The sequence below is a fragment of the Suncus etruscus genome, chromosome 4, assembly GCF_024139225.1.
Source record: "Suncus etruscus isolate mSunEtr1 chromosome 4, mSunEtr1.pri.cur, whole genome shotgun sequence".
In the NCBI taxonomy this organism is placed as follows: Eukaryota; Metazoa; Chordata; class Mammalia; order Eulipotyphla; family Soricidae; genus Suncus; species Suncus etruscus.
The window spans coordinates 22,411,162-22,431,454 of record NC_064851.1 but is presented as its reverse complement, the minus strand read 5'-3'; the positions used below and the strand labels follow the sequence as shown (position 1 = coordinate 22,431,454).

General features: G+C 45.6%; 1 protein-coding gene across 2 annotated transcripts in view; it reads left to right on the top strand.

Moving 5' to 3' along the window:
- Window positions 1-20,293, top strand: part of KAZN (kazrin, periplakin interacting protein) — a 1,232,668-nt gene that overhangs the window by 1,195,897 nt on the left and 16,478 nt on the right. For both annotated transcript variants that reach the window (XM_049771973.1, XM_049771974.1), the window contains 2 exons: window positions 13,902-14,107; window positions 14,726-14,844. In XM_049771973.1, the coding sequence (XP_049627930.1) occupies window positions 13,902-14,107; window positions 14,726-14,844 (325 nt within the window). The remainder of the gene's footprint in view (window positions 1-13,901; window positions 14,108-14,725; window positions 14,845-20,293) is intronic.

Below are 20,293 nucleotides of genomic sequence, written 5' to 3'. Positions count from 1 at the left end.
GCATGCCATTTGTGCAGAAGCCCCAATCTCTGCAATGATAAAGGAGAACCTATGTATAGACTCCTAAAGCCCCTAGTTTCACCCCATGAACTTCATAGACACCCCAGCTCATGTGCGCAGACCCTAAACACATCCTGCCATGACACTCCCACTTCCCAACAGTTCTCCTTTTCCAGTGAAAGTTTTCTGGTGATTAAATAAAGAGAAAATATATATAGCCAAGTCTACTTACAACAACATTGATTTTTTATTTTCTGTTATGAAAAAATGCCTTGCCTCTGGCATAATAATTGGAGATATATATCAAAGGACTGGGATACATTTTTGTTTGTTTGTTTTGGGGAGGGAGGCGCATAGGAGTTACTCCTGGCTCTATGCTCAGAAATCGCTCCTGACAGGCTTGAGAGACTGTATGGGATGCCAGGGATCAAACCAGGGTCTGTCCTGGGTTGGCCACATACAAGGCAAATGCCCTACTGCTGTGCTATTGGTCTGGCCCTGGGGTACATCTTTTGTGTACAGGAGCCCCCACTCTAATCCCTAGTACCATGTCATTCCCCCAAGCACTGCCAGATTTTTTGGAGGTGTGGCTCCACAGAATTTACAAATAACTTAAAAGTCTGCTTTTAACTGCAAGTTAGAAATGTTTTCATTATTAAATTAAAGCAGGGTCATAGAGATAATATGAGAAGGCAGGTGCTTTCCTTGCGTACAGACAATCCAAGGTCAACCCAAGCCAATCTAAGCCAATCCAGTCAATCCCTGGCACCACATATGGCTTCCTGAGCACCACCAGGAATGGTCCCTGAATACAAAACCAGAAGTAATCCCTGAGCACCACAGGATGTGGCCACAAAACCAAACTAAAATAAAACAATAAATAATAAAGTATAGTATCTGAAAAATATCAATCTACCAACTCTCTGGGGTCTAAGTGGGTAATGGTAGTAAGGATCATTCATATTCAGTTCATAAAGGACTTGGTTGCACAAAGACACAGGTTCTGGAAGAGAAATTAGTGAAAAATACACTCATGTCATTCTGAGCTTTATAGCACTTTCATCTTTAACAAAGTGAATCCCTAAGGATACCAAGATGATTGAGCTTGAGGGAAGAATTATGCCTGTAGAAATAGTGCAGTGGTTATGATGCATACCTGGGTTTGAGGCACCATATGGCCTCCTTAGCATCAATAAGCACAATTCTGGGGTATCTGAGTATCACCAGGGTAGTCATAGTGGTCCCAGCATCACAGAACCGAAGCAGCACTTCATCATCAGACCATCACATTGAGTCACTGGCCTATTTGGCACAAAATCACAGGGACAGGATCCTGAGTCTTTGATCAGCACTTGTGAGACTCCATTTTTCCCCCACACCTTCCAAAACAAAGAAAAGGATAAAGAAAAATAAGAAAAACTAATGTAACTGAGAACAATGGAGCATTGGTCCTGTCCTTAATGCAAAAGTCAGGACTCAATGTTGAGCTGACAATCACCCCATCATCATGTCTGCTTCTGAATCAAGAGTTCCTGAGGCCAGAGAGATAACACAGCTTTAAGACCTTTGCCTTGCATGCAGAAGGATGGTGGTTCGAATGCCCAGCATCCCATATGGTCCCGAGTGTGCCAGGGGCAATTTCTGAGCATAGAGCCAGGAGTAGCCCTTAACGGCTGCTGGGTGTGACCCAAAACAAACAAACTTGGGGAAAAAAAAAAGAGTTCCTAAAAATGCTGAATGGCTGCTTGTTTCCATTGCTATATCTCAGGTTTGAGGAATCTGGTGTCCTTCTAAGCTGGTTACAACTAAGTGAAAGTTAATTAATCCAAAACAAGAGACACTATCTACAAGTGTCTACATACACAAATCATGCTGGCTGCCACCTGTGAAACCAAGCAGACCCAGATAACTTTACACATGTATTGTCCCTGCATGATTTCAAACAAGTTGTTTAACTGCTGGTTCTCAGGGTGCCTGTCCATGAAAAGGAATTCCTCACCCCTCCTTCCTCACAGCTCTGTTGTGAGAGCCTGAAAAGGACAGATTCCAAGTCCTGTTCCTTCCCATCTGAACAGATTTTAACTCAACCCGAGGTAGGAAAAAATATTGAAGTGATTTGACACATCTTCTGGCTACAGATGCCTATCAAAGATTTGTCTCTGGTGTATGTGTGTGTGTGTGTGTGTGTGTGTGTGTGTGTGTGTGTGTGTGTGTGTGTGTGTGTGTCTGGTGTGTGTGTGTGTGTGTGTGTGTGTGGTGGGGTGAAGTCAGGACATCCAGCTATAGAAACTTGGCATCTTTCCCTGAGAAGTTCCAATCCTGGACTGGAGTGATAGTACAAGGGGCAAGGCATTTGGCTAGAATACAGTTGGCCTAAATTTGGTCCCCAGCTCCACATACGTTCCTCTGAGTCCCACCAGGAGTTATCCCTGAGTGCATAGCCTAGATTAAGCCCTGAGCATTACTGAGTATGGCCCCCAAACTAAAAAGAAGTACAGTCCTCAGAGCCCAGGTTCTGTGTGGGTGTTGCTTAGTAAGGGAATCCTCTGACTCAAACTGGAAGAGTTTGAGGGTTTGCCAGCAGAACCACCAGACGTTGTTAATGCTTGGAGTTCAAGTGGAGACATACTCTGTTGTGGCTTGTACAGGAACATTGTGAGCAAGAGAAGCAATTGGGCTTCCTCAGGCTGGCTTCTTAAACACAAAACCCCAAAGATCTGTAGGGCAAGCCATTTATATAAGGAGGCAGGTGACAGTATCCAGAAGGGTATGGGATACTATTTGTAAATATTCATCCAAAGGATCCTTGCATAAATACAGTTCTCATTCCCATTTTAGACAGGCAAACCAAAGTACCAGGTGATGTTCTTGTATCAAACAGTGAGACTCCCTGTTGCCAGTAACTTTATTGTTGCTATGCACTCTCCAACCAGCCACCATCATGCGCCCATTCCACACCTCCAAGACGAGTAAGCAATGCCAGTTCAAGAGAACTTATAAAACTTCAGTAGGTAAACTTTTGCAAGTTTGTTGAAGTTCAGCTTTGCCAAGAATAAGCTTTACTCCAAGAGAGGGAGAAACTGTACTAAGAAAGGGTTTGCATACTGTATTCCATGGAACCCTTGGGGAATGTATCTTTCAGAGCTCTCTTCCTATTGGTTGCACTAACCAGGGAAAGAACTGGCAGGCAGGGCTGCTCTGACTTATTCCACATTAAACCTCTGAGTAAGAATCCATTTATAGGGTTTCAGTAATAGTACAACACTTGCCCTGCACGTAACTGTCCTAGGTTTGATCTTGGGCAAACCATATGGTCCTCTAGCACCTCTAGGAATGATTCCTGAATGTAGAGCTAGGAGAGGCCCAAAACAAAAATATTTTTAATCAAATAATAAGCAAAATGGAGGAGTGGTCAAGATAAAGGAAATAAGAGAAGCCCTATGTAGATCAGTGATTGAAAAACTTGACTGATTCCCAGGCTCTGCTCAACCTCACTAAATGGGAAAGTTTCAGGGAGAAGGTCTGTATGTAAACTGAGGGAGCTCCCCAATGAGGGTTGAGGCTATTTCATTAATAACAGGACTTAGGAAGGTACCTGGTATATCAGACATGCCATGGAGAAACTTCCAGAAGGAGCCCCACAAGGAAGGCTGAGAGTCAGAGAACAGAGGACTAAGGCAAGAGCAGTTGGGGTGTGGAACTCTCTCTCACTAAGCACTCCTTGACCCTGAAGAAGCCGACAGCAAGAAGAAATCAATGGATCCTACAGAGTGTCTGAAAAATATCTGTGCCAGAAGGATTGACTTTGCTCATGTCCTAGGGGAGAATAACTTAGCATCAAGACCTTTGCTACAAGACCCTAAGATGGTGGTGAGTGTTTAATGGTGGTGGGAATGGTGCCTACCCCACTGCCAAGACATCTGTCCATACCCATCCTGCCAGCCCAGCAGCTCTGCATCGCCTCAGTGGCTTCCCTAGGACATATATGTAAGGCCTGCCAGCAGCATCAGCAGCAAGGTCATCTGAGTGCAGAGATGATAACTAACTTAGTGGAGCTCTTGCCAAAGTCACATGAATGTACATCAGAGTCTCAGTCTGATAGACAAGGTAACTGAGACTCAGAGAGGTGACATGAATATCCCAAGGAGACAGTGAGTGATGGAACTGGGGTAAGAATCAGGGTCCACTTGTCACAATGTGGAGGTGACTGGCTGCAGTGGAGGAGGTATGCAGCAGCATCACTGTAAGTATGAATCAGTGCTATAGAATCTGCTGTAGCCCACATTACCTTGATGAAGATTGCGAGAGAATTGGTGACCAGGGTCAGGCAGAGAGCTGGATAGGATGGAGCACATACCTTGCATGCACAAGATTCTGAATTTGATTTCTAGCACCTCATGCCTGTCCCCAATTTTACTAGGTATAATCCTGGTGTCCCAACCATAGCCAGGCCCAAGTTCCAAACTATTGCCTGATCCAAGCATCACTACAACAGATCAACAGATCTTCTCTTACACGGTTCTATAGCGAAACTGGAAATCAGGAGCCTTAAAAGGAAACCCACTTCTCTGATTTCAAGAATTCTGTATGGAGGGAGACAAAGAGCAGAGTCATCACTGTAGCAGTCATTTAGGGAGGAAATGGGCCCAAATGTCCTAAGATCCTGGCTGGGTGTGCAGCTCTGGCTGAACCTATTATCAGCTTCCAAACTACAGACAAGCCTCCTATAGCCAACTTCACAGTGCTGCAGGATGTACTCTTGGAGAAGCTACGCCAGGCCAGAGAGATCATTCAAAGGGTTGAGCACAAGAGTTACTTTAAGGGAGTTCAGGTTCTGTTCCAGGCATCACACAGTGGCCCCAGCACTGCAGAGAGCAATCCCTGAGAACAGAATCAGGAGTAAAACCTGAGCATTGTTAGATGCGGCCCCAAACTTTCCCCTAACACAAACACACAGACACACACACATGAAAAACTGTTTTCAGTTTTTTGTCATGGGTGTTACCTGGTGGTATTTTAGCTGTAAGAATTTTCCCACAAGGTCAACCCTCTTCATGTCAAGGAAATATATTAATTCTGCTCATAAGTTTGTCAGCTGGTCCCAGGTTGGCACCTGTGCAGTAAAGGATTCTGCACAAGCTCAGAATTACTACATGAGGCAATTGAGATGCCTCTTGCAAAAGTAGGAGGTGGGTAGGTCAGACATGACATCAGGCCAGCACCTACTGGGCCAATTGGGAATATCCAATTAAGTTATAGTACATATGGCATGTTACAGGAAAGTGGCACAGAAAGAACCTGGGGTTGTACTGAGTCCCTGGGGGGAAATTTCAAGGGTCACTAAAAGAAAGGAGAGACTGAAAACTGGAGCTAGCAAACCAGGACACAGGGTGCTCTGAGACTACAGCAATGCCCTAGCTTTGCCCCCATCAACTTGTAGACACAAACCCACGAGGCCTCTGCTCCCAGAGCCTTTGCATCTCTCAGGAGGTATCAGGAGAGCTGTAAAGAAGACAAGGTGTGGGATCCACAGAGGCTGGTGGTCCAAAGGAATCATCTGGACTCCGAACAAGAATGCAGTGATGCAAAGGATTGTAGCACCAAAGCTTCTCCAAGTTTCTGCCTACTCATGATTGGAGAGCTAGGCATATTTGCATCAGCTCTGGGCATCATTCTGCAATAGCATCCCAGCCCACAGCTCTGATCCTCGAAGCCCATGCTCTGCCTTCTCTCTGTGCCCTCATCCTAGTCCAGCCCCAACAACAAAGTGTGATTATGTGTCATTATGTGTATCAAAATAATATTATGTTTATTATTTATGGCATGCTGGCATCCACCCAGGTGTGGATGCTAAGGAGACTGACACAGACAGACACCAGGGTCCCTAAGTTCATGGTGGACAAAAGTGTCAATATTAGCTCTGTACTGCAGGCCCTGGGTCCCAGGAAATCTATATTTTGACTATTTAGCTTATCTTGCTGTCTCTTTGTCTCTAATTCTGATTCAGACCCCTCCTCGTGTCATCTTCCCCAACCCACCCTGATTCAGTGTGAGTCCCCATTCCACTACCATCCAGTCTCCAACCAGTGATACCGTACCACCTTTTACTTTTGAAAAAAGAATTGGCACAAAATCTGTGATGAAGAGCCAGAGAGTTAGTCCAGAGATTAAAGTACCTTCCTTTCATGAAGCCAAACCCAAATGATCTCTAGCATCCCAAATGATCCTCTGAGCACTGCTAGGAGTGATCCCTGACCACGGATTTAAGAGTAAGCTCTGATCACTGCCAGGTGTGCTCCCCTTCCCACCTCAAAAAATTCCCGAGATATTTCTGCAGTAAAATGTTATAATGCCAACAATTAGAATCACAGACGGTATTGAACACGACCATGAACCAGGTCGTGCAATTAAGAGATGAGTGGACCAGAGCCCTGGTCTGACACTCAGTGTCAGAGAGTTTGCACAGACACACCCCTGAAATGCCTTCAGACTAAGAAGCTGATGAAGAAACAACAAGGAGGCACACCCAGCTGGGGCAGAATGGAAGAAGGCAGTTCCTGAAGAGGCTTCCTCATGACATCAAAATAAAATCAGAAACTTCTTTAATCTGACATAAAACATACTTTTTTTTTTTGTTTTTGGCTTTTGGGCCACACCTAGCAGTGCTCAGAGATTTCTCCTCATTCTACACAGAAATCACTCCTGGCAGGCTCAGGGAACCATGCAGGATGCTGGGAATCAAACCCATATCTGTCCTGGGTTGGCTGCGTGCAAGGCAAATGCCCTACCACTGTGCTATATCTCCGACCCCCAAACATACTTTCTAATGAATAGCCTTTCCCAAAGGAAGACATATCTCCAAATCTCCCCAATCCTAACCTAAATGGAAGTAAGGTGTTACCAGAAAAGAGCAGTAAGAGACAACCAGATATAGAAATGAGGACCCCACATTGAGAGAAGGGCTGTTAGTAGGGAATAAACTTTGGGGGCTTAAAAGTGATAGTGCAGAACCTGAGGCCCTGTCCACTCAAAGGGCCAGGGAAGTTGTCTCTGGTCTCAGATAGCCAGAACCTCATCTTTTCTGTGCCCTTGCAAAGCAATAGGAATCCTGTCTGGAGAAAAAAGTGTCTGCTATGTAGACTCGAGATTTCATAAAATCAAACGTCAGTACAGCATAAATCAACAAAGCAAACAGAAAACTGAGACCTCCAAGGTCATTTTAGATCTGGGAACTATCAGCACCAAACACTGGAGGAACAACAACTAAATATTTGAAAACATGGGCAATACTTAAAGAACTTGGAGTAAATCAAGGCAAGAGAAAATAGCCAGAGATTATCTGAAAAGACCTGGAATGCTTGAAAAAGAACCAAATAGAAATTTTCTAAATAAATATCCTTGTGGTTGCTTTGCATAGGGGAGGCCCTGAGTTCAATTACCTGAGTAAATAGCTAAAAGGAAATCTTAAACTAAGGGAAATGAATCTAAGGAAATTATACAGAATGCATGCAGAGAGATAAATTGGTAAAACAAAAAACAACAACAACAACAAAAAATCTACAAAGGAGAAAAGAAGGCTTTCTGACCTACAGCAGTAACCACTAGCCATTGTGACCATATATACATATTCAAATCAATTAAAAGTCAATAATATTTAAACCTCAGCTTGTAAGTTGCTAGAACAACACTAAGTGCTCATTGTCATATATGACTAACAGCTGTTGTGTTGGACGGTACAGATTAGAGAGCATTTGCATCATCAGAAAAGGTTTTATTGGGAAAAACTATAAAAGCAAGAGAGAAGAGAGAGGATTGCAATGGCCAACTTTGTCCAGATCTGATAGTTAAGAGAACAGAGTGAGGAAAAAGTAACATTTTAAAAAGATAATTGTTGACAATTCTCCAAAAATCTACCCACAGGCACATGAAACAAAAGTAAAAAGAAACCTACATTGGTAGGGCCTAGAGTTTATTGTTTATATTTTCTTTATTTAAGCACCATGATTACAAACATGTTTGTATATAGTTTAGTACTGAGCATTTGCTTTGCCTGTGTGGAGTCTGAGTTGAATCCTCAACACCATACAAAGACCCACACACAGAACAAAATCAGGAGATCCCAAAATAAATTTACAACTAATATCATCAGGATATTGCAGAACACCACAGACAATGAGACGAGCTTAAAAGTATACAATAGAACAATTGCACTGGCATCTCATGTCTCTTTAGCAAAAAAGAATATGAAGACAGTTTTCAAGTTGCTAAGATAGAATGCCTGTCAACCGAACTCTGCAAACTCACCAAAACTCCATGACGTGCAAAGGGGAAATATAAACTCTTTTCAGAAAAAAAATTTTTTTGTTTTGTTTTTTGGGCCACACCCGGCAGTGCTCAGGGGCCACTCCTGGCTCTACGCTCAGAAATCGCTCCTGGCAGGCTCGGGGGACCATATGGGATGCCAGGATTCAAACCACCATCTTTCTGCATGCAAGGCAAACACTACCTCCATGCTATCTCTCTAGCCCCTCAGAAACACTTTTAAGCAGGGGAACTTTTAAGCCATATTCGCCAGTAATAAGGAAAACAGTCAGTGGATGGGAAAATGCAGCGTCTCTGTCCTTCCAAAGTCACCTGGTCTTCCTGGTGCTGAAAACACCCAACACTGAACCTCCCCAACCCTCCTGGGGCTCTGTGGAAGCCCTGCCTTCTTTCGGGGTGAGACGGCAGCTGCAGGCCAGGTCCCTGGAGTCCTAGACAAGCATTTTGGTACTAGAATGATGGCATTTTGTAAATTGCTTTCACAATTTTCACAAGTTCCTCCATCCTCAGTCCTTTATCAGTACTGTCTTGAAGTTCAGTCCAGAGCAGTGAGGGTGAGCAAAGTGCAGGGGATAGAGCTCTTTTCTCAAAAACCAAATTTGTGGTTTGCTCATCTGAACCCAGAGTCACCTCTGGCTTTACACCAGCATGGATGCCATAAAATGCTTTTTTGCTTTTGTTGTTTGTTTGTTTGTTTGTTTGGGAGCCACAGCTGGCAATGTTCAGGGGTTATTCCTGGCTCTGCACTCAGGAATTGCTCCTGGCAGTGCTGGACGCATCATATGGGATGCTGAAAATTGAGCCTGACTATGTCTATATCCTGTCCACTGTAATATTGCTCTATTTTTAATTTAAAAATTAAACATTTTATTTATTTATTTATTGTATTTTGGGCCATACCCGGCAGCGCTCAGGGTTTACTCATGGCTTTGTGCTCAGGAATCACTCCTGGCAGGTACAGGGGGACCATATGGGATGCCAGGTTTTGAACCACCTTCTGTCCTGGATCAGCTGCGTGCAAGGCAAATGCTCTAAAATCAAACATTTTAAATGAAGAGCCAGTTCCTTTCACATGCATGAAACTCATATCTGTAGGGAAAAAAATTACAAGAATGACACACATACTCACACTCAAATACATACATTCACCCATGTATTCACTCATATACATGCTAACTTAGGCTCACTCATATGTTCACTTGCACACATTCATTCACTTTCACATGTACACAGCATGCTACTTTTTTTTCTCGGTTCACATTTCTGTTTTTCCTCACCACTCTTTAGTAATTCTTTTCTATTTTTCATTTTGCATTAATGGTTTCTGTGACATCTCTCTCTCCCTTCCTCCTTCTCTCTCTCACTCTCATTCTCTCCCTCTTCCTCTCCTCCCTCTCTTCTTTTTGTTTTTGTTTTTGTTTTTGGGTCACACCCGGCAGCGCTCAGGGGCTACTCCTGGCTCTATGCTCAGAAATCACTCCTGGCAGACTCAGGGAACCATGTGGGATGCCGGGATTTGAACCGATGACCTTCTGCATGAAAGGTAAATGCCTTACCTCCATGCTATCTCTCCGGCCCCTCTCCCTCTCTTCTTGTCCTTTCCTTTAGTTCTCCTTTCCAGACCCTCTGTCGTGGGTACACATAGCAATCTCCCTGAACCCTAATAGACAGCCCCTTCCTTTCACTTCCAACTGAACAGAGCCAGAAGGAATGTTTTAGTGTATGGAACCATAAATTTCTGGTGGGGTTGGCAACACAATTTGGCTTCTCATCCTAAGCACCTGAGTTAAAATTAAGCTCCATGAATCCAATGTATTGAAGGCAAATACTGCTTAATTCTACATGTAAATCCTAAAGTACTCCAGCCATAGAAGAGGGGTCTTATTACCAAGTTACGGTAGTTCTTTTTTTTATTTTTTATTGGGTTACACCTGGCAGGGCTCAGGGGTTACTCCTGGTTCAACACTCAGAAATCTCTCCTGGCAGGCTCGGGGAACAATATAGGATGCCGGGATTCGAACCACCGTCCTTCTGCATGCGAGACAACCACTTACCTCCATGCTATTTCTCCAGTCCCCAAGTTACAGTAATTCTTGACAAAGAAGCCAATGTAATGTTTTCAGAGTTTTCAAATGACTTATATGCAACATGATCTAGGAGGAATATGTTAGCATCATAACCTGTTTTATGAATGGGAAAACTATGGTTTGGCATCACAAAGAATTTGCTCAAAGCCAAGATTGCCTCGACTTCTTGGTCCCTTTTCACAGGCTTGTGCAAATGGCCAATGTAGGAATCTAGGAATCTAGGCCAATCTTGGAATCTGGGATAATTAGCAATTGAGGTAATCTTTACCTCTCAACTTCCCAGAGCATATGCCAACAGGACTCAGTTACAGGTACAAGACAAAAGCTCTGTTTTCTCAAAGATAGGTCACTGCCTGGAGCTCTGCTAGACTTCAGGGTGGAGCCCAGCTGGATCTTCCTTGCTAGGTTCCTGAGGGCACAAAGGGGCTCCAGTCTCCAGCTATCAAAGTCTGCATTTCAATTGAGCTGGTCTGAGGGATGAAAGTAGCAGAATCTGCAGACTTTATGCAGGAGGAAGGAACTTTTTAAATCAAAGAAGTTAGCATTGTAATAGGGTTTCTTTCTTTTTTCCACTTCAAAATGAGTGGGGCCAAAATCATAGTTTTGCAGGTAAGGATTTGCTAACATTCAACAAAGGTTCAATCCTTGGCATTCCATATATTTCCTTGAACACTGCCAGAAGTAATTCCTGAGTGCAGAACCAGGAGTAATCCTTGAGTACTGCAAGGTGTGCCTCCCCCCCTTAGAAAAGTAACTGGGTCCAGAGAGATAGCACAGTGGTAGGGCATTTGCCTTGCAAGCAGCCGATCCAGGACTGACATTGGTTCGAATCCCAGCATCCCATATGGTCCCCTGAGCCTGTCAGGAGCGATTTCTGAGCATAAAGCCAGGAGTAACTATTGAGCGCCGCCAGGTGTGGCCCAAAAAACAAAAACAAACAAACAGAAGTAACTGGGTCTGGAGTCATAGCACAGCAGTAGGACATTTGCCTTGCACACGGCCAACCCAGGAAGGACCCTGGTTCAATTCCCGGCATCCCATAAGGTTCCCTGAGCCTGCCAGGAGTGATTTTTGAGTGCAGAGCCAGGAGTAACCCCTGAGCACTGCCGGTGTGACCCCAAAGCAAAACAAAACAAAAAAACTAACCATTTTAAAGATAATGCAGCCAAGCATGCAAAACCTCAGAAATGCCTATTCTATTATCTGTGCACTCAACACACACACACATATACACCACACAGACTACCCTCCCTTCTTTTCAGAGATAGACTTTCAAATATTACTCTAATTATTAAATATATGAAATACTACTATTAAATATATGCATATATATGCATGGTTGCAGTTCTGCTCTCTCTCTATATATATACATATACATACATATATATATACATATATATGTATATATATATATAGGGAAGGGGGGAAGCCTGGAGACCCCTAATAGAGTCCACCTGGAACCCACAGCAGGCCACCCGAGGTGGCACTCAGGCCAGGCCTAGAGTGTGTATGTGTATATATCTGCTGTACATATATTGTCATATATGTCATTTGTAGAGCACAGTTGGATTGGCATTACACTGTATCTGTGGTTTCCTGCTGTTCTTTCTCACTTACCAATAGACTATAAGCATTTTTCCTTGTCAGAATAATTCTCCCAGGACAGATGTTTTAATTAATCATTCATATCCCAATATACAAATAGTACATCATTCCTTCATCTAGACACCCATCAATAACCACTGATGCTGCTTCCTGTTTATTTTTTTCCACTTTTCTAATTGTTTTCATTCCTGGTATTCTCGTGTTTATTTTTCAGCTTCACTGCAAGGTAAGGATAGGACTTGGGTGGGAAAGCAACCTTCTTCTAAACTCAGTACCTGGGAGATTCCATGTACATTTCACACCCCTAGTCCAACAATGGGACTCAACTGGTAGATAAAGCAACCCTTGTTGCTCTGACCACTTGTCAGATGCAATAGGGGTTTGGGGCTGTTGCTCATCAGGCTTAGCTTGTGAGACTCATTTCCCCTTTGGTCTTGTTTGTCTGTGGGTTTTTGTGTAGTGTTTAAGCAGACTTATGCTTATGCTGGCTTATTGATGGGAACTGAAGCAGCATATTGGTGATAGCAGTTGGGTAGTGTTAGATTCAATGTGTAAGAGTCTGGGACTCGGGGCCAGGCAGTGGCGCTAGAGTTAAGGTGCCTGCCTTGCCTGTGCTAGCCTTGGACGGACCGCGGTTCGATCCCCCGGTGTCCCATATGGTCCCCCAAGCCAGGAGCGACTTCTGAGCACATAGCAGGAGTAACCCCTGAGCGTCACCGGATGTGGCCCAAAAACCAAAAAAAAAAAAAATGAGTCTGGGACTCCATTAAGACGAGTCATCAGAACCTGAGTGACACACACTTGCCTTGCACATGACTGACCTGAGTTTGATCCCTGACATTCATATGGTCCCCTGAGTCCACCAGGACTGATTCCTGGCCTCAGAGCCAGGAGTAACCCCTGAGCACAGCCAGCTGTGGCCCCAAAACAAAACAAAAAAGAAGAGCCATAATCTGGGTCCAAAACGATAGTACAGTAAGTAGGGCATTTGCCTTGTATATGGCTGACCCAGGTCCAATCCCCAGAATCCCATATGGTCCTCCAAGCCTACCAGGAGTGATTCCTGAGCACAGAGAGCCAGGAACAAAACAAAAAAGAAGAACCACCATGTGAATCCAGAATGATAGTACAGAAGGTAGGGCATTTGCCTTGCACGTGGCTAACCTGGGTTCAATCCCCAGCATCCCATATGGTCCCCTGAGCCCACCAGGAGTGATTCCTGAGCACAGAGCCAGGAGCGTCCCCTGAGCACTACCAGGTGTGGCCCAAAAACCAAAAGAAAAAAAAAAAGACCCAGCATCCAGTTACCCCACGATACCTGCTGTGGCACAATGTGTTGTCATGAGAAGGGGGGAAGCCCTAGTCCATCCACTCTGTCTGTTTGGTGATGGACAGATGCGTCTTCCTGGGTACTGGCAAGAGAGTAAGAGAGGGAGAAGCAGCCCATCATGTCAGTGTGTGTGTGTGTGTGTGTGTGTGTGTGTGTGTGTGTGTGTGTGTGTGTGTGTGTTTGGCTGTGTGGGCATTTGTGTATCCCAGAGAACTACCACAGAGCACCAGCTGCTGCTGTCTGGGCAGCGTGGGAAGTGGCTCAGAGTCACCTTCTGCATTATTTGCATTCTTCTTCTGGATGAAATTTGTGAAATGTTTTTCTTTGGAAGTGACAAGGGGTGATGTTAAGAAAATATTCTGTTCAAATGAAACAAGAGCCATTTGGGTTTTTTAATAAGAAAAAAATGCATGGGGGGAAAAGTCCTCCTGCCCTCCTGCACCCCACGAGTGCAGACTGAAGTTGGGGGTGGAGGAGGAGTGTCCCTACCTGCAGCAGTCCCAAGATGGAAGCTGCTCCCCACTCCCTAGCACACCCTGTGGGCTTGTGTGTTGCAGACTCCGACAGCCAGAGCAGCCCCACGCGTCAGAGCCTCAGCCTGTCGGAGGGTGAGGAGCAAATGGATCGGCTGCAGCATGTGGAGCTGGTCAGGACGACACCCATGTCCCACTGGAAGGCTGGCACCGTGCAGGCCTGGCTCGAGGTGGTGATGGCCATGCCCATGTACGTCAAGGCCTGTGCAGAGAACGTGAAGAGTGGGAAGGTAGGGCCCCAAAGGGCCCCTTTGGGACTCTTTCACCCCACCCTCTAGGAGGCTTGCCTGAGTTCTCCCCACTTCTGCCCAGGGAACTGGAGGGAGGGAGTATAGTTCTCTTGGATCCTGTTAACCTGGACTCAGCTCCAGTGTTCCCATCCACCACCTGGTCTCTTCAGCAAGGCACCACGCGCTTCTAAGAATCCACTTCCTGACTTTTATTTGCTATTTTATTTGGAGGGTTGGGGCCATATCTATGGGTGCGCAGTGGAGGTATTCAGTGCTGAGAATCACACCCAGGTTCCCTGCGTGCAAAGCATGTGCACTAGCCCTCTGAATCTTCCCCTCGCCCCAATCCCAGTCCTTTTATCTTTAAAATGGGACAGATTCTCCTCCATCTTCTGGAGGTCGACAGGACTCCACATAAAAGGGTACTTTTGTGGTTCCCGCTCAGTTCTTAGAGCAGTACCCCCAGGCCAAGGGCTGTTTCTTGTGAAATGTATACAAGCAGAAGATCAGCTCTGCCAGCAGGCCCCTGGGAACTGGGCTGGAGACCACCATAGCTGGGAGGCTATGGGCAAAGCTTCAGCCTCCTTCCCAGAACTCAGTTCCACCTCCTTGGGGCAGGTGCTGTTGAGTCTGAGCGACGAGGACCTGGAGCTGGGCCTGGGTGTGTGTAGTTCCCTGCACCGGCGCAAGCTGCGGCTGGCCATCGAGGATTACCGTGATGCTGAGGCTGGCAGGAGGTAAGCTGGACCCCAAGGGCAAGGCAGAGCCCGCAGAGCCTCAGAGCAGACACAGGGATAGGGGCTGGATGCTGGGCAAGGCTGGCAGGATGATAACAAAAAGGAAACAGATCTCCCTGGTAGGGAAACCCCAGAGCACTCTAGCCATTCCTGCCCCACCAATAATTGTTGATCTCCAAACTGTGGGACCCCAAATACCCTATGATTTCCCCCAGTGCAGGAGTCAGTGGGGCTTCCCAGAATTCTGCCATCTCCAAAGACTAGGATATTTCCATCAGCCAGACCTTGGAATAGGGCCAGAATGTCTGCTCTGCCGGTTTGCTCCCTGCTCAAAGCCAGGGTGTTGCTGTCTCTTCTGCCGAGGCTCAGGCTCAGGAAAGGGCATCTTTCAGCAAACATAGTGGTAATGTTTGGGGTCCTTCCCAACTGCTCTGTGCTTCTCCAGAGAAGTTGTTCTTGCCCCCACCCCCCCACTGAGCAGATCACACCAACTCTTCCACTGCCTGTCTCCCACCTTTGTGAACTGTGAGCAGGAGGGGTTATTCAACAAGTAGCTACAGGAAGCAAGGTAGAGGACCCTTTACATGCATACATGAACTTACTCACGTACATGCATAATGCCCCCCCACACACACACACATTCATCCTCAGAGTTTGGAGGAGGAAGATAGTTAATGTGGCAAAGCTGACACTTTCTGTTTTGCATAATTATCTCCTTCACTGGTTTCCCCCACCGTTTTTTTGTGCAGTTAATTAATCAAACCTGGTGGTGTGTGCTATTATTTGCAGAAGCAGCTTCATAGATTTAAAAAAAAATAAGAGAGAGAGGGAGCTTCTGGGGGTGGGGAAAATCAGGCTGGTTTGGAGACAGGAAAATCAAACCCCTGTGTGGGGGAAGGAAGGGCCTTTGGTGTGGCTTCGTGATATCTCATCAGGAGCTTAGGGAGTGATGCATAGCAAGCAGAACCGAAAAATGAGACCCTTGTCAGCAATCCAGGACCCCAGCCAATGAGATAGAGGGTGAAGAATGGAGGAGCAGGGTGCCAGGTGAAGGAGGGGAACAGCACGTCCTGAGGATCTCTAGCCAGTGTGTCCCTACTTCCATCTTGTTCCAGCCTGCCTCCTACAGGAGGGACCCTGCCCCTCCACCCACCCATTCCTCGGCTACTGCTCCACTCATCACAAATCCAGGATCACTGCCTCAAATCACTGCCTCAAATAGAGAGAGGCCCAGACACAAGGTTTTGGGGGGTCTGGGAAGATTACAGGAGGCCTATAGAAGAGTGAATTTGGAACAGTCATTAGTACTGTGGGCAGAACTGTACCAGGATTAATCCCTGAGAGCCACCAGATGTGGTCCAAAAATGAGAACAAAAAAAAGTGTTTTAAAAGTCCTATTTCAGGGGCTGGAGCAGTGGCACAATCGGTAGGGCATTTGCCTTGCACACGCTAACCTAGGACAGATCAAGGTTCAATCCCCCAGCGTCCCATATAGTCTCCCAAGCCAGGGGTGATATCTGAGTGCATAGCCAGGAGTAACCCCTGAGTGTCACCGGATGTGGCCCCCAAAACAAACAAAAATTCAATGTTATTCAAGTTGGATGCTTGTAATAGCACAACCAACAGCAGAGAAAGTTGAGACACCGTGAGGATGCCATTAATGAAAATTAAACCATCATGAAGGTCAGGAGCATATGAATTATCAGCAGGAAGGTGGGTATTGCCAACCATAAATGAGCATCTCTCAAGGACACTGGAGAGGGGCCCATCCTTTCTACCTCTGTGGATTTGCTAAGCAAACCCGTCAAACAGAAGAGGACATGATTCTACACCCTCCTCCCACTCCAGTGGCATTGGATTCAGATGGCCAAATGCTCCACTTCTGCCCAGGGCAGGGAAAGTGAGGCAGGACTAGACAGAGGAACCCAATAAGGTCAGCTTTGCAGGGGCTGCCACAGCTCATGACATGATACATAAAGGTTCCAAGCAAGGAACTAGAACCTGGTCAGTTTTCTGGTGAATTTGACTCAATGCCTCCTCCCTCTCTGGGCCTTTCTCTAGATTCTGGCCATTTTATCACAACATCTTAGCTCTGAGTCAGGTAGGATAGTTGCACCTAGAAAAATCTATGTCTTATCCTTCCTAGGAGCTGTAGAGCTTGGACAGCTGTAGGCCGATGGGCAGCAATTAGCTGATGTGGCAATGCGGAATTAGGACCTGGAGAGGAAAAACTCTGCCCTGGAAAACCTTTGTGAACAGCTGCCGGTGGGTTCTAGAAGAAGGAACTAAATAGGCCAAGAAAGCAGGGCTGGTGAGATAGCCAGGAACCAGGGAGACCCCAGTGATGTGGATGACGCAATGAAGCAGTGGCCAGCATATTTCAATAGGTTTCCACTGTGGCCATGCAAAGCTAGCTCAGCCCCAGCACCTTCTAATGGCCCCAAGTGATCAGCTTTGAATAAATCATTTGGAGGCAGAGAAAATGCTGATGGAGTGGGGTGATGGGGGGAACAGCTTTAGCAAAATCATCAAAACAAGGTGTCCTGAAAGTGAGCATTGAAAATTGGTGTGAGGAGTGGGCCATGGAAAAGCAGGTGGTCCACCCAAAGGGCATACAGTCCCTCCCAGGAGTATTCTCCATAGTCCCAGTCTCCCTGCAAAACCAAGGCAGAGAGACACCACGTGTTGTTCGGGGATGTAACCCCAAACCTCACAGACGCAGGAACTCAGGAGGATCCCCCTTGCTTGCCCCTTACCTCCCCACTCTATCCCAGGATGTCTACATCCACCTGACTTTAGGCAGCAGAACTTGCTTCATTCTGCCCTTGGTTCTTTGTTCCTCCTTTGCCCAACTTGATTTTTTTTTATCAACCAGTTGCCTGATTCCCACCACTGGTTTTTTAAGCACTACTTGTTTATTTTATCGTGTTATTGTTGCCCTAGGAGAAACTGCATGCACATTGGCACCTCTTGTGGTCCTGTTCGCAGACATTTTCATTTATGTCAATTCAGTATTACATGGTTACTATTCTTCTTTTAAATGTCCTGTTCCCTGAGGAGATTAGCAACCAAGAAAAACATTTACCCAGAGATTTGCCTGTGACCGACCTTCTCAATTGTTACAAAATGTATTGCCATAAAATATAGGTAGAAAATGAATCATATGAGGACAAGGACTGGGTGCTGAAAGGAGTATATCACTGTAAAGTGATATGCATGATACCCCTTATTGCAATCCAGTGTTTTAAAGGGGAAAGGGGGAAGAATAAATGAGAGAGAGATTTGCCATAGAGGAAAGCAGAGGAGAAACAAAGAGGAAGGGTGAGAAGTAAACTAGGAACATTGGTGGTGGGAAATATGCACTGGTGAAGAGTGTTGGACATTGTACAACTGAAATTCAATCACGAAAAATTTTATAACTGTATCTCACAGTGGTTCAAAATAAATTTTTAAAGAGAGATTTAAAAAATCTCTTCAGGAGCCAGAGTAATGGCACAGCGATAGGGCATTTGTTTTGCATGCGGCTGACCCAGGTTTGATCCCCGGTGTCTTATATGGTCCCCCAAGCCAGGAGTGACTTCTGAGTGCATAGCCAGGAGTAACATCTGAGCGTCACCGGGTGTGGCCCCCCCAAAAAAAATCTTTTTAAAATGAATCATAGTTAGGGGCCAGAGCAGTGGTGCAAGCAGTAGAGCGTTTGTCTTGCACTTGCTACACTAGGACAGACCTCGGTTCAATCCCCCGGCGTCCCATATGATCCCTGAAGCCAGGAGCGATTTCTGACCACATAACCAAGAGTAACTTACCCCTGAGCATCACTGGGTGTGGCCTAAAAAGAAAAAAAAATTTAAAATGAATCATAGTAACCATGCTTAAGTGTACCTTGATATGGTATTAGACCTTTTATAGTCTCTGCAACCTTCACATCCATCCTGCCCCAGAATTCTGCATCTTATAAAACTGAAACTCCAGTGGAGGGCAGCTTTCATCCTGGGTTTATACCTAGAACCACATAAATTGTCAAACACTGCTGGTGTGTGCCAGGCAGCCCTGGAGCTCCATCAGGTTCGACTTTGGAGGATCCCAGCACTGATCCAACAGACTGAAACCCCATCCCCAATCCAAGGCAACCCCAGTCCTCCCCCAGCCACTAGTCTACCATTGCTCTCTGTGAGTGGGATGCCTCTAGGAGCCAGGGAGAAGTGGACTCAGCATTTTTCCCTGAGTGCTGACATTTTGGCCAGTATCTATCCTCACTGCTTTCTGAGGCTGAGGACTCAGACTTGAAGTTCTGAATTTAGTTTATCCTCCCCTCTGTCGACCCATGGCTATATCAGTGTTCACCTTTACCTGCAGAGAACATGCCTACATTCATATTTATTCAGAAATAGAGTGCTAGTATAATAGTTTATGGCACTTACCTTGTGCATAGTTCATATAAATTCAATCCCCAGCATCCCATATGGTCCCCTGAGCACTATCAGGAACGATTCTTGAGTGCAGACCTAAGAGTAACCCCTGAGCATCGCTGGGCATTACCTCAAAACAAAAATATCCATATTTATCCTCACCTGTGGTAACACATGTCCACGTCTATGATTACCTTCACCTGTGGTTCAGTTGTGTGAACAATGCTGCTATGAACATGGGTGCATAAATGTTTAAGGCCCTCTTTTCTTTTTTTCTGACCCCTGGTTCTTTTTTTGTTTTTGTTTTTGTTTTTGGGTCACACCCGGCGGTGTTCAGGGGTTACTCCTGGCTGTCTGCTCAGAAATAGCTCCTGGCAGGCTCGGGGGACCATATGGGACACCGGGATTCGAACCAACCACCTCTGGTCCTGGATCGGCTGCTTGCAAGGCAAACGCCACTGTGCTATCTCTCCGGGCCCCGACCCCTGGTTCTTTTCTTTAAATATTTATAATATCTTTATTCAAGCACCATTATTACAAACATGTTTGTAGTTGGGTTTTAGTTATAAAAAAGAACACCCCCCCTTTCACCAGTGCAACTTTCCTACCACCAATTCCCCCATCTTCCTCCTCCCCCACCCCGTCTGCCTGCCTTCAAGACAGACGTTCTATTTCTATCACATACTGCCATTGTCATGCTAGTTGACAGTGTTATTATTTCTCTAACTGCACTCACCACTCCTTGTGGTGAACTTAATATCATGAGCCGGTCCTTACAGCCCTCATCTCTATTGTCTTTGGGCATTATTTTTTGTTTTTTGTTTTTTTATTTGTTTTGGGGGCCACACCCATTTGATGCTCACGGGTTACCCCTGCTATGCACTCAGAAATCGACCCTGGCTTGGGGGAACCATATGGGATGCGGGGGATTGAACCGTGGTTCGTCCTAGGCTAGCTCTGGGCATTATTACAATAATGTCTTTTATTTTTCTTAAATTCCATAGGTGAGTGAGACTATTCTGCATCTATCTCTCTCCCTC